Genomic DNA, 15,657 nt, shown 5'->3' on the forward strand with positions numbered 1-15,657 from the left:
AAATAAAATACACTAAGAAATTGTATTACTGTATTAAAAAAGTATTTGTATGCAAAGTCAATCAAGGACAGACAGAATGGAAAAATAAATAAATAAAATAATAATTATATACAGTAAAATTATTACTTAGTTATTATAATTAATACTTTTTTATTTGTATATATATTTGTAAAGTATTTTATTGATATACATTTTTGCACATAATGCTTAAAATTACACTTCATAAGTTTATTAAATGATTGAAGGCCAGTCAAATCAATAAAGGACAGTCAATGAAATGAAAATATTTTCATCGCTATTTTAATGACGCAAAGGCACCTACCTCACCTTTAGCGCAACTGTCGTCACTGTCATGTGACGTCCAGCAGAGGGCGTCGCGTCTCAAGGGCGGGGATTGAACGTCCCATTCGCTCCCTCTGATTGGCCTGTCGGAGTGGGGCGGGACCTTTGCGGGGTATCTCGCCCTCTGATTGGCCAGGCGGATCTAGAGTGACTGGAGCGCAGCGGCAGCGGAGAATCACAGCAGCACAAACCCACTGCGCTCATGGCATCAAGGAGAATGGAGACCAAACCAGTCATAACCTGCCTCAAAACGCTCCTCATCGTCTATTCCTTCGTGTTCTGGGTGAGTGACCCTCATTCATTAGCGTTTTTCAGCGTTTAATACTTCTGCAGCGTGTTATGAAGCATTTGAATTGATTTATGACCATAATAAGGCGTTTGTTGCATTATTGCGCCACTGGAAAACAAGTGCATCTCCATCATGGCAGGGCTGGACCCCTCTGAGGCCATTAGAAACACGAATATGATTATGTATATATCACTGATTCTGTTCAAGATAAACAATCTTCTATTTTGATGCCAGTGATGAAAAACAATATAAAATCGCTTGCTTTAATCCGTTTTTAAGACGAAAAATGAGATGTGCATGATGATGTTGGACGTTATTCATATTGAATTCATATTAATGTTCAAATATGGACATTTGCAGAACATTATTCCTTATGAACAGAATATTAATGCCCAAAAATGGACATATACACAGCATTCTGAATTATTAATGTTCAAATATGAGCATAACATGTACATTATTAATTATCATTTTAATTTGAATGCCCAAATATGGTCATATGCTGAATATGATTGATCATGAATTGAATTTGAATTCACATTTTAAATTATGAATTGAATATTAATGTCCAAATGTGTGCATCTTCTAGACATTTAACAGGTTTATTAGGGTTGCAGTCACCTTCATCTCTCTGTCATAAGAGTATGAAGCAAACCTCAGCCTCCTCATCCTCATGGATGAACATGATGCTTTCTGTCTGTGAGTAGCGGTTAACTGTGGCATCGTGGCACCGCCCCGTATCGATGTGTGTGTGATGACTGATCCAACCACCATTCAGTTTGATTCCAATATTATCAGCGTTACATAACTTATTAATAAGTTATTAACAAACATTATTGCGTAAAAGAACATAGTTTGAGATGTATACATGAAGTCTGGTCCACCTTTCAGCTTAATCTGGCCAAAAAAACGTCCATTTAGAAAGGAAGAGACTGACATGTGAAGCGACCAACCAGAATTTGTCCGAATTTGTTCCTTTTTGACCGAAAAGGAATCTGAAATACATTATTAAAAATACATTAATAGACTAACTTTCAAATATTTAATGCTAGCAATCCTGGAAAATCCAGTGAAATGTGAACAGACTAAGGCTGGGACTTGAAACTTTGATTTATGTATTTGAATATACGTATTTTAGTGTATGTTGAGTCTGTTCAGCGTTACATAATGTTTGCTAATGACTAATGCAAGATATTCTAAAGCGTTTTCGTAATAGAAGTATAAATGTTCTACGACACCATTTTATCATTCATTATTGTTTAAAAATATTGTGAAATTGGCCAAATAATTGAGCAGATGCTCCATTTGATGCGATTTACTAGTAAATGATGAATTACGCAAAATTGACATGATTCATTTGCAAACCAATTGGACATCAGATGCCAATATAAAAGTTATGTGATGTGGTACAAAAAAATAACCAAATATGTAAGAAATGTGAACGTTTAGGTCGGAATTGACAAACTGATCTGAATATTTGATGTTTACCTGAGGGAATTTTGCAGAAACTGATTGTCATGCTTTGTCTTTTGCGATATGTTCAAGTTATTAAAGGGATAGTTCACCCAAAAATTCATATTCTGTCATCATTTACTCACCCTCAAGTTGTTCCAAACCTGTATGATTTTCTTTCTTCTGTTGAACACAAAAGAAGATATTTTGAAGAATGTCGGTAACCAGACAGTTGACGGTAAACATTTTTCCTATATTGAAGTCAGTGGCTACCAACATTCTTCAAAATATCTTCTTTTTAGTTCAACAGAAGAAAGAAACTCTTACAGGTTTGGAACAACTGAGTAAATGATGACTGAATGTTCATTTTTGGGTGAACTATACCTTTAAAATGCACATAGCCGTAAAATAAAATAAATTCGCATTAATCATTTTAATGGCGACTCTCATGTATTCAGACAATAATGATGCATGATGGGAAATTGCAGTGAATGAACGTTTTAAATGGACACATTGCGCTCTGTGTGCATCTGATTGTACCTGTATTGCACTGAAGCTGTGTTTCTTCAGATCTCATGTAGGTCGACTCTCTGAGTTTGTGTTAGTAGGTAACCGTCTCCATCACATTTCCGTCTGTGCTCACTGGAGCTTCAGTAATGCTGTGTCGCACATTCGCCACCAACCAGCGGCTGTTTAGCTCTCTGTCCGTCTGTAATCTCACTTGGCACAGTGATCCGGTGCCTGACCCAAATCCTGGCCAGTTGGACCATTACTCTTAATTACAAAGTAATTCTACTGTAGACCTCAGAGTAGTAGACAGCACATTTAATCAAGAATCAAACTAATAGGGGGGAATTCGTGTAACACTAGTAGTTAGTAGTATTTCAGCGGAAACCTTTGTCTTATTTACCAAACGACTCAAAATCCAGTTTATCTCTGTGGTAAAGGCACTGAAATAGCGTATTGTTTTAAAATAATTAGCTATGTTTCCATACCTAACTCAAAATTGGAATATCGCATCGTCACTTGCTGAGAAAATCGGCGCAAAATATCTGTAATAAAACGTCATAAATGACTGGTGTCTCGCGCAGACGAAACACAGTTATCTTTGTTAGAATGCAATCATGTGAGACACTTCTGGAAGGTCATTATACCGAACCATTTTGATGACAAACTTTGGCTCAGGTATTTCAGAACGACCAAACCAACGTTTAAGATACTGTGCGATGTGATTGGTCCACTGGTTAGTCCAGTTATCCAATCACGTCCTCTGTTGATGCAAAATGACTTGAGATTTTGTTGCACATTGAGGGATTTATTTGGTATATGTGTTTCCATCGCAGTTTATATTCACGTCGTCTTATCGGATAAAAAATTATCCACCACAGTTGAGCATTTTTAGAATATATGTGCAATTTTGCATTTCCAAATTGCATGTGCATTCAAGCTCAATTTGGCTATTAATAGGGACGAATCAGGTGCAAGTAAAGCGAATTTCACCGAAAATGTGATTTTAATACGATAAGTGTTAAAAATGATTATTTATTTGACATACTTTTATCCAAAGCAACTTGTAGTTCATTTAATGTGTATATTTTATTAGCATTTGTTTTCATTCTTTCAAATAATGTTAATGGGGAGTAGTAGTGGACATTATTCCATTTATAAGGACACTAGTAAATGGTTTCTGCCCTATTAACATCACCGAACTGAATTGTGCGCTTGCAGAACAACCAAGCACAAGTTAAAAATGAGCTTTGAAACTGAACGAGCAAGAGAACGGGGGCGTAACTGAAGCGAGATGTGAAGAGAGGGGCAGAAATTAGATAGAGAGCGAGTGAGTGACAAATGAAAATGGAGTCAGTGTCATTTCTCCGGTCTTCCTGTCAGCTGTTCTGGGCCTGTTGGGGTCATTCTGTTCGATGCACGCAGACAGACGGAGCTCTGTGTGTCCTGCTGTCGACCCTCACAAACACATTCACACCCTCTGTTCTCCCAGAGGCAGATGGGAACAGGCCTACAGGACTGGGAAAAGACAGATGACAGCGCCTGTTGCTTTGAACGAAACAACTAGTGCGTTTCACACCCGTCCAGTTTAGATATTGTATTTCACATGTTAACATGCTTCTATTTGAGGAGATAATCTTACACCTTGAGTTAAACAGACGTTTCCAGTGACAAGTCACTTTTCTGTCCTCGCTGAAAGCAAAAATGCTACAAAGTGACACAGCTAATAATAACATGTTTGATGGTTGTTGCGTTCACGTCATGTTGGTTGCTTCTTTTTCACGTCTTTGCATGCGTAATTACTAGCTTCCGACTAGTAAAAACCAACTATGTCAAACTCATAATTACAAGTTGGAACACTGTAAAAAAAAAAATGTTTCAACTTAAAAAGTAAGTGTTCATGCTGCCCATAAAAATTGTATGTTTAGTCAACTCAAATATCCAAGTTGTACAACTTCACATTTCAATTTGACTAAACTTAAAATTTTAAGGCAGCAGGAACACTTACTTTTTTAAGTTGAAACAACCAATTTTTTTACATCGAAAGTCTTGGCATCACATGGCTTCAGCAGTTAACGGTAGTTATTTGGCTAATTCTACATATTTCTGTTTGATATGCCGTTTCTTTATAGCGAATGTTATGTTGTTATTGGTATAATTAATATGTGGAGTTGGAATCTGGACCAAAGTGATTTTGGTTACACTCTATTTTAAGGTGTATTACAGTGTAATTATACTAAGTACTGAATAACAATAATTAACTACATGTACTTACTATAGGGTTAGGGTTAGGAGTGGGGTTTGGTTTGTGTTAATTGCATGTAATTATGCGTAATTTATAGTTATTACTACAGTAACTACATGTAACGTGTAACAATGACACTGTAAAATAAAGTGTTACCATTTTATTTTTGTTGTGGGCGGAGCTTGCAATTTACGACAAATTTTGCTTTAAACTACAACTACACCCTAACCCTAACCCTAACGAATCAATTAAGACAAAGAAAGTATGTTAATAAAAAAATGGTACCCACAATAAATCGACATCCATTGAGAAATGGTTCATCTTTCATTGTACTTTGATTCGAACAAACGTTTTTCTGTCCGGAAACTAATTTTAAGTTTTGTGTAAAAAAAACCCCATGTATTTAGAATGAAATAAAAGAATGGTTCGTAGCAAACTTTAGACACATATAATTTGACAAAATTGCAAGAATAAGATCATCATTAACCAGTTACCAACATTTAAAAAAGAACATTTTTTGGAACATTTGAGAGAATTTTATATATATATATAAAATATACTTTTATACAATGCTCTGCATAAAATGAATTTGTTTTTGTTCTTTGAACCATTTGTAATCTTTGGTGTGAACACTGATATTATCTAGAGATGCAGAAGACATCCCCAGATGTCGGTATGTTCCCCATGAAAGAATTCTGGATCTCCAGAGCTGAAATTAGCATCAGGATTGCAGTACATCCGTTCGGTTCACATTTCAATGCAGTCGACATTATTAAAGCTTTGGTTGTAAGTCAACACCTAATACCACCTTTCCCCTGTGTGCGTTTGCCTGCAAAGACCCGATGGGTCAATATGATTGATTAAGCATGTAATGTTCTGTAGATTGCGTCAGCTTGGGATGTGACAGTGTGTGTGTAACTGATACACACCTAGAATGGCATGTGTCTATGTGTGATCCCAGAGTTCTCTGCGTCTTAAAATAGCTTGCTAGAACATCACAGTGAGCGACGGGAATCCTGTTCTCACTAAACTCTCTCTTGGGAACCGAAGGAACCAGGGACACATTAAAATAGATGGAAAAGTGCCACGTATTGCTGAGTGAAATATAGACGGACAAGTAATTTAAACACCTAAAAATCGAAGAAACAGCTCGGCTTGCATTTAAAGCCTAAATGTTGCAGCATGACAATAGTGTAATGAAAAACTGTCATTACTGGAGGGTAAGAATATTGTTTTTTGCAATATTCAGAATTTGCATCATCGGAAAGTCACAAAATTGTACAGCAGCAATGTTAAGAGTTAGCATTAGCTTGAAGATCAAATAAAACTTTTTGAGCTAGAAAAGAATTGTGATGCTATAGAAGAAACTTAAGCTACAGAAATCATATTTTCAAATTTACTGCTCAGAAATAGGACAATTTTTGAAGTAGTACTTTTACATTGGAAACTCATGGAAATCTGAAATCTGTTTCTTATTGTTACAAAAAAAGATAAACTCAAAGAAAAGCTAACATTTAGCAAATGTTTAAAGTACATTAAATGATCCTTTTTGTTGATAATCAGACATTTAAAACAAATATTCTCCAATAACGGTAGCTAGGCTAACTGTAACATTGTCATTGAGCTGTAAAGGCTCCGCCCTCTTCTGGAAAGTGGCTCATTTGCATTTAAAGATACACACATGAAAACAGCGTGTTTTTGCTTCCACCCAAAAAGGGGCATTTTGGGCATTGTGTAACAAATTTCTGTGTGGTATTTTAGCTGAAACTTCACAGACACATTCTGGGGACACCTGAGACTTACATGATATCTTGTAAAGAGGGGCGTAATAGGTCCCCTTTAATATTGTTTTGCAATTTAACGGACAGGGCTAGTCAAATAAAAGATTTATAATAATTGTTGTGGTTGTATCAATTGGTTTTGAACACATTTGGGTTCAACTACAGTATTTTGTCACCTTTAGTTAGAAGTGTTTATTCTGTCAGAAAGGAAATTATACTGTCAGTACTTAATTATTACTATGGTAATTAAAGGGTGCTATCTGACTTATTTGACCAAAAAGTATAATTGGTGCTTCTGTAATTGGTGCCATTTGGAGAATCTTGAGTTACCCTTCTCTTGAGTTATTTTGCTCTTAGCCAGCGTTATTAGCATTGACAGGCCTGTTCATTACAAACAGACAATTAAAAACTCGTCTGGTCCAGTTTTCCCAGTGGTCTTTGGTGTTATTATGGAAATGAGAGCGTTGTTGAATGCTGCAGCGCTGCTGATATATTCTGTCCTCTTAAGTGTGGAGGCGTCGACACTTAGCGCCGATGTTCTGTTTGTTTCTCCTTAAGCTTGTTAATATTTTGTCTTGTGTATTCCTTTCAGTGTTGTCGTTCCCTCTGGAATGCAGAGCTGGAATGATCAAACCTCTTTATTCAGATTTATTCAGATAAAACTTCACTGTCAAATCTGAAGGAAAACAAATTGTGTTAAGCGCTTAAAGCAGAACAATCGTAAAAGAGAAAATCGTATTCTTTTGACAAACATTGGGATTTGAACTCTGAATTGATAAACGTTTAATAACTTGTATTGTAAGCAAATTATGACCCATTTTGACCTTGTTTTTATTAATAGTTGCCAAATGTACACCTCTTTCACCCAAACGTGAATTAACTAAATAAAATTCCAGTTCTCTTTGTGTTCACATTGTACGTTTTAAAGTGACTTCTTTTGTCTTAAGAAATTAATTGAAATAATTGTGTTTAAAATAAAACTTGTTTTTTTTTTGTGTGAAGTGGAAAATCAAATGTATGTAGATGTAAATTGTAATTACCTTCATTAGTATTCATTACAAACCTTTTTTTCTTCTTCAATTGTTGTTTTTAAAATCTTGTCCACTTCCTTTCATGTAGTGTGTAATATAGCCTAGCTAGTTGTTTGTGGAAGTAAAAAGTCTTCAAAGTTTCAAAGATCAAAGTGCAGATAAATGAAGAGTTATTATCTCCCAAAAGAAAGTAACGATTCTGAACTCCCTGAAACGACTTGTCAGTAATTCCAGTCTTCCTGCACGAAACTAAGTAGCTTTGTAACACATTTGCATAATGCCAGCCTGTGGTGTTCATTGACTGCCCGCGAAGAACTTCTACTTTGACCCAAACACTGTAGTTGTAGCTGAGACTGGAAGAGTTTTGTTCGTGTTGTCAATTTGTCGAGAAGACACATTTTTCTGCACTGCCAATCCACTTTGCATGCACTTCAAAAGGATGAGGACTCATGCTCGAATTGATTTGGTAAAACCGACACCATCGTTACTGTGTATCACAGTGTATCAAGTGCTGAGAAAGATCCGGAGCTGAAATTCAGATATGATAATGGACGTTTGGTTTCCAATACACCTGTAATCGGTAGACCAATCACAACAGACTGGGTCATCACCAATCAGAGCAGAGTAGACCAATCACAACAGACTGGGTCATCTGACCAATCAGAGCAGAGTAGACCAATCACAACAGACTGGGCCATCTGACCAATCAGAGCAGAGTAGACCAACCACAACAGACTGGACCATCTGACCAATCAGAGCAGAGTAGACCAATCACAACAGACTGGGCCATCTGACCAGTCAGAGCAGAGTAGACCAATCACAACAGACTGGGTCATCTGACCAATCAGAGCAGAGTAGACCAATCACAACAGACTGGGCCATCTGACCAATCAGAGCAGAGTAGACCAATCACAACAGACTGGACCATCTGACCAATCAGAGCAGAGTAGACCAATCACAACAGACTGGGCCATCTGACCAATCAGAGCAGAGTAGACCAATCACAACAGACTGGGTCATCTGACCAATCAGAGCAGAGTAGACCAATCACAACAGACTGGGCCATCTGACCAATCAGAGCAGAGTAGACCAATCACAACAGACTGGGCCATCTGACCAATCAGAGCAGAGTAGACCCATCACAACAGACTGGGCCATCTGACCAATCAGAGCAGAGTAGACCAATCACAACAGACTGGGCCATCTGACCAATCAGAGCAGAGTAGACCAATCACAACAGACTGGGTCATCTGACCAATCAGAGCAGAGTAGACTGAATCCTTGAATGAACTGTTTCACACACTGCGAAAAATTAGGTGATGCTGCAATGTATATTATGAGAAAATGAGTGTTTTTTTGACCTTGAATGCATGTAAACCTGTTGTAGGAGAACTCCAAAACAAAATTAGGAGCCTTTAATATAGCATAATAGAGGCTCTTTAAATATTAATTTTAATTATAGTTATGATTTATTTATATTGGTATATGTTTCTCATACAGTAGTATTACTTTTCTGTTTTCATTAATTCATGAGTCCTGTAAAGTGATACGGCTCAGCCAGTTAAATCTTCACAGATCCGTAGCCCTTCTCTAAATGACTGGGTTGGTATAATCCAGGCTTGAATCCTATTAAAGGAAGCTTAAGACACTCTTGACTCTCAGCTGACCAGGTGCTCATCCATGATACCCGCTTCACAGGTGAGGAGCATCAGAGGCGCGTTTATATCAGTGCAATACCCCAAATAGACCATATTTCTCTAAAATCAAGAATGAAGAATGTTTCAAACCCCAAAATGGTTCAGGAATCAGTGTATTCCCACGAGTGCATTCAGCCTGTTTCAGACTCCAGTTTGGTAAACATCCAGAACAGAAACACGTTTTTCCGCTGGGATTGGTCTTAAGTGCTAGGAAACAAGATCTCTGCATTTATTATCTGCATCAAACACTCATTGTGGTTTTGTAAACAGTAAGGGAACAAAAGCTAAAAGAGCGTCTGATTATTGCAGTTTCAGATCCTCTTGAGGATGGCATGACCCATCAGAAAGGAAGATTCAACCTCAAATGGAAATGAAATTGAATTGGGGTCTGATTGGTTCTGGGAGAGTTTGTTGGCAAGGAAATTTGATAGAGGATTGCAAAGGCCAAATATTCCCATTGTTGATTCTGTGAGTTACACTCATTAGGTTCAGATATTGATTTATTACCGTGATTAATCTTCAGTTGCCTAAAGTCATTTAAAAGTGTCCGTGTCCTCCAGTAATATCCTGTTTGGCGTTGTGCTGAGGGCGTTTAGTGGTGGATGAGGAATTTTCTTTTTTTTTTTGGTTAATCCTCGTCTGGAAGTCTGAACGATATGCTTTGATTATGTGTGTGGATGGATGGGAAGTCATAATGTTGCTGCTGACAACCAGTAAAAGAAAGCCAACCCAGAAAAGAACATTTCAATTAATTAAAGAATCCTGGAAAGAAATGTATCACGCTTTCCACAAAAATATGAAGCAATATTTTCAGCATTGATAATATGTTTCTTGAGCTGCAAATCAGCATGTTAGAAGGATTTCTGAAGGAAATTGTATATTTTAATTAGGGTAAAAAATATATAACCATTTTTTAAAAGAGTATATGAATCATAATGTCTTTGACTTGCATAATTAAACAGCTCCATAAAGTCTCAGTTCAGCACTTTGAAAAGACTCTCCGGTCTGCATTCCTGGAATATTCCTAATTAGTTCCCGACTGTGGAATTTAAAGGTGACTGGAATTCCTGTCTTAAGGTCCTGTTATCCTGGAATGACACCGTGAGTAGTTTTACACAGGCCTGTTAATGAAAGAGATGCTATTATTAGCCGCTAGCTTGAGTCGTGGTGCTAGATGCTTGTGTTTGTGATTAGCAGCTTTACGCTCATGGGGAAAGGCTTGCACTGTGTTAGTAGCACGTACCATCAGGTTTACACGTATAGCACAGGTTGAATTTTTTGTACAGTCATCTTTTTTTGTATTAGCTGTTATGTTGAGTAACTTTGAGCATGCTAGGATCATCTGAGTTGTTGCCTAGCAGTTAGCATGAATTTTCCGACATATTGAGCCAATGAGAAAGAGTCTGTATTATTTCCTTATCCTGGATTTATTATAACTAGATTTTACATTTTACACAGAAAATGTGAGTGATGCTAGCCTGTAAAAAACAATGCTAGTGTGCCTACCAGAGTATTATGCTATTGCTAAGTTGTGGTTTTTAGTGCATTGCTATGCATTTGCTAGTGGTTGCTTATTGAACAAAGCCAAAAAGAAACCACCCCACCCCATTATTGTTGTTTGAAGCATACATTAAACAAAATTTTGAGAGATCATTTGCTAATGATGATTTCCTAAATAATATACTAGAAAATATTTAAAATATAATATATATATTTAAGTCTGAACTGAATGTAACACTTAATCGCATGTTATTTGCAATTAAATGAAATTAGATTAACTTTAGAGTGCTTTTTGACATACTTAAGTAGGACTTAAGTAGATCTTTATATGTAATTTCATAATCACATCAGAGAATGTCTAATATGGCGAGAAGTTTCACTCTCACTACACTTCCGGCTTCTGAACTGGTTGCAGTTCCACTCTGATTCCATATGAGGGCGCTCACAGGACGAGTGAATGGAGGTCAATGGCGGTATACCCCTCAAAATCCACTTTTCTCAGGATATAATTTTTTGTCTAGTAATTTGAATGTTGTATTCGAAAGGAGATGCAAAGAAATGACACATTGCTGGGTGTTAGATTTTTTAGAGTCACTTATTTGCTTTAAAAAGTCTTTCAAAATGTCAATGACGTCAGAATGCTGACGTCATTAGCAGAATGCTAGCGTGTTATGGGCAACAACAACTCAACCTGTAAGAAATCAAAACGACATAAGTACTCGTTCATTCAACTTTCGACCTAAAACCCATGTTGAACTTGCAAAATCTACAATCAGATCTGAGATTTCTCAACGGCAATCGGGTAAGGGAGACAAATTTAGCCGTCTAGCCCCATAGACTCCCATTCATTTTGCACTCCTGGCGATCGCCCCCAGTGGAACTCTGGTGGTACTACAACCAAAATTCGGTACAATAGGACTTAATAGGGAGTGGGCAGGCTCTCCGTAGACGGGCTCTGATCACATGCTAGATGCTTGTGTTTGCGATTAGCATGGGTAAATGTTTGCTATGTGTTAGCGGCACGTAGCGTCAGATTTACACGTAGCACAGGTTTCATTTTTTGAACAGTAATAATTTTTTTGTTGCCTGTTTGTTTTGCTAACTTATTTGTGTCAGGTCAAAGGTCACTCTTCTGCTGGAACTAGACTTACGTACGTTAAGGGTGAGTAAATTATGGGATCATTTTCATTTTTGGGTGAACTAACCCTTAAAAGTGAGTTAATGAAAGTGTAGGCTACTCTTTAAGTACACTTAAGTGACCTTAATTTTTTCTGCAAGTAGTTATTTAAAAAAATACTTTTAAGATTTTAAGTAGGCTATACTACAAGTGCACTTTCAATACAATTAAGTGCACTTTTTTCACAATGACCTTGTTTTAAGGATTTTTAGATACAATTTTTACTCAAACAACCATTATAATTGTTTGTGTTCATAGCACAACAAAGTGATGTGGTGACGTTTGTTACTTAGGGTCATTAGTATTAATGAGATGGCATCGAAAATAGACCGTTTCCCCCATTAGCATTAGCGTTCTCATTTCCCACACTGTTGAACAGATGCACAGTGGGGGAAAAAAAACTCCACAATTCATGGTCTTTTATTCAGAAAACAGTTATCTCTTTCTGTTTCCACTTAAATTTTTCACCATTCCTCCGTTTTATCTATCCATGCATCCGTCCGTTGTTTCCAGCTAACTGCCAGAGACAGTCAATTTAGTGTTGGACATATCGTTCTGATTTAAGCCGCCGACAGCCTCTATTTCCCTGTCAGTTGACTCTGTGAATAATGAGATGGACCTTTTAGCCGCGAGACAGTGTCATATAGTCGCTGGCTGTTTCCGTGGACTTTGATCCAACATTTCCCAGAAACGGAGCAGGAGAGAATGAGGCTGAAAGGCCAGCGCCTCTGACAGCTGTAGACGGCCATTAAACCTGCGGCGGGCCGTCTAACCAACGCTCTCAGAACAAACAGCACTTATGGACGAGCCGCAGTGGATCATGATGATGTACGGCACTCTAATGGCCGGGAGAGAGAGAGAGAGCAATGGAGTGGAAGACAAGGGAAAATTACCACCTCAATCTGAGCCGGCACAGTTCAAGTATGACAACACTCTTAGGAAGAAGGGAAGAAAAACAAGATAGATTATGGTAATATTGTGGGATTTTACTTTATGTGATTGTCAATCTTTTTGGGTTTAACATATGCACTGGACATATAAGAAACTGCACTATATAGGGAAAGTGGGCGAAAATGAGTGAATTTGGTCACAGCTACTGTGCACTGTGTATAAAAGGGGTTTTCAAACATGGTGCCGAAAGTGGTTCACCAAAAAATTTTAATGTATGATTTAATTTGTTATTTAAAGCCAATATATGGCCAATATATCGGTTATCGGCTTTCAAATATAAAGAATCATCGGTTATCGGTATCGCCCAAAAATGTAATATCGGTGCATCCTTAGCAAATCACTATGACTGGTAGCATATTAAAACGTCGCCTTCCATTGTCAATGCGCTCGCTCTTGTTGCGTTTCCTCAATCTGGCAAACCTGTGTGAGCGTCGAGTCTGAGGAGGAGGGGGCGGGGAACCAACTCTTCAATATTTTGAATTTGGACTGCAGTACCCATTTCAACCACTAGCTGTCAATATTACATACTGCACCTTTAATAAAAGGGACTTTCAAAGGGTCGTAAGTGGTTTACGAAAAAAGTAAAATTGATCAACTCTTGAAGCAACATTTTGAACAAAAAGCTGAGAAAATTGTGTTTTTGTATTGAGTTTCGAGTCTATCAACTTTGATCTATATGTTGTTTAATCTTTGATGGTCGCATTATTTTACATATGCGTAAGCAATGCTTCTATCGCTTGTTTCTGCTTCTTTGCTTGTGTTTTTAACTGCATACTATGTACTTTTTCAGAAGATGAATAATAGCGCCCCCTACCGTTTAACAGTGAAAACACATGGATTGCTGGAGGAAAAGAGTTAATAAAAGGGGGTTTCAAACAGGGTGTCGCAAGGGGTTAACCACGTAGTAATTTTGCAACATTCACATTTAAATTGATTCATTTTGCAGACGCTTTTATCCAAAGCAACTTACGAATGAGGAGAACATGTGATTTATAGTAGTAAAAACAATATAGAGGTAATAACATGAGAGGTGTAATATAGGCTAAACTTTCAAATGTTGTCTAGAATAGTACAAGCTAGAACAAGGAGGGATTAAGAATAAGAAATTATGGAATCAGATGAAATTTTTTTTATATTTTTAGTACAAAAAGTGTTATTTTAAATTAGAATTAATAGTTTCAATTAGTTTAGTTAATTAAACATTTAGATATGTATTGTATATATTTATAAAATTTTACTTAGTATTATTTATCTACACGAATGACTAGAAAACAGATAAAATAACAGTTAAGACGCAGTATTACTGAGAAAAAAACTGCAAAAGCGACAATCTGTGGATCTTTTCTCATAGATGGACGTCAGACAGGAAGTGTCCGACTGTGAGCTTTGTTGTTCTGGGGTCTCTCTGTACTTTTTGTCCCGGATCCCCTGTGCGACCAGATGCTTTTCCCAGCTTGAGGGTACAAGAGAGAAAGTGCCACAGCAGCAAACCCTGCCGTGACATGTGAGAATAGAAGAGAGTCACAGACAGAGCTGATGTGATTGTCATGTCACCTGTTGTTTGGGAGTCGTGTGTGTGTGTGTGTGTGTGTGTGTGTGTGTGTGTGTGTGTGTGTGTGTGTGTGTGTGTGTGTGTGTGTGTAAACTCTCACAGTCTGTTGATAGCGGAAAGAAAAGCATTGTGTATATCAGCCAGACATCTATCAGATCATACACTCTTCACTAATTTTATTTTTGATTCCATTGATTTTATTTATTTATTTATTCTCTTGTGATTTTATTTTTATTTATTTATGATCTGCTTGTGAATAATTACTTATTAGCCTCTTGTGACTTAATTATTTATTTATTTTGTTATTTATTATTTCCTTGATTTTACTGTTATTCCTTGTGATTTACTTTTAGTTTAGTTATTATTTTGATTCCCTTGATTTAATTTTTTATTCTTGTGTTTTATTTATTTATGATCAGCTTGTGATTTTATTTAGTTGACCTTTTTACACTATTTTTGACCCAAGTTTGAAAACCCCTGAAATAGACAATTTATTTCTCGAAACGGTAAAATACCATATTCAATTATTTGTGCATAACCTAATTATTATTCACAAACCAAGCCTTCGCCATTTTGTGACGGCTATTCTTCCCCCACCTGTCGCTTTTTTGAATGTAAAGGCATTTAATACAGAAACATAAGACAGATTATAAAAAAAAAAAAAAAACACATTTATGAAAGAGATATTGGTTAAATTATTAAAGATATTGGCCTCAGAAGAGTCGGAAGAGACTCAGAAGAGAAAGTCTGTTTGTTTTGACATCGGTGGATTGAGATTGCAGACAGTATTGGGGATTACTGTTGCCGTGGATACCGATCTCGTACGGTTGGATGAACATTCGTGTTGCCCGAGTTGTGGGATCCTTGTTTTCAAACCATGTTTTCAGTCGGTTCAGTGTGTGACTGATGTTTTTAATGCTCTTTGTGGATTATGAGACTTGTTTACGAAACAAAAGACTGCTGAGGTTTGGAAAGTCGGTTGAAAGTAAGATGAAGGACAAATCTGATGTTTTGTTTCAGTTTGGAAGTTCTGGGGTCAGTTCTTTCAACAGTTTGAGGGTCAGAGATCATGGGCATTAATAGTATTTAATAAAAGATATGACATCAATTTAATAGAAAGAAAAAAGGGTAAA

At 37.0% G+C, this 15,657-nt stretch overlaps 1 protein-coding gene across 1 annotated transcript in view; it reads left to right on the forward strand.

Moving 5' to 3' along the window:
* Nucleotides 1-496: 496 nt before the first annotated feature.
* tspan7 (tetraspanin 7) overlaps nt 497-15,657 on the forward strand; it is a 28,999-nt gene continuing 13,838 nt past the window's right edge. Inside the window, exon 1 of the mRNA XM_079889874.1 lies at nt 497-625. Within this exon, the coding sequence (XP_079746000.1) occupies nt 545-625 (81 nt within the window). The 5' untranslated portion in view covers nt 497-544. The remainder of the gene's footprint in view (nt 626-15,657) is intronic.

This window comes from Squalius cephalus, assembly GCF_949319135.1.
Source record: "Squalius cephalus genome assembly, chromosome: 13".
Taxonomy (NCBI): domain Eukaryota; kingdom Metazoa; phylum Chordata; class Actinopteri; order Cypriniformes; family Leuciscidae; genus Squalius; species Squalius cephalus.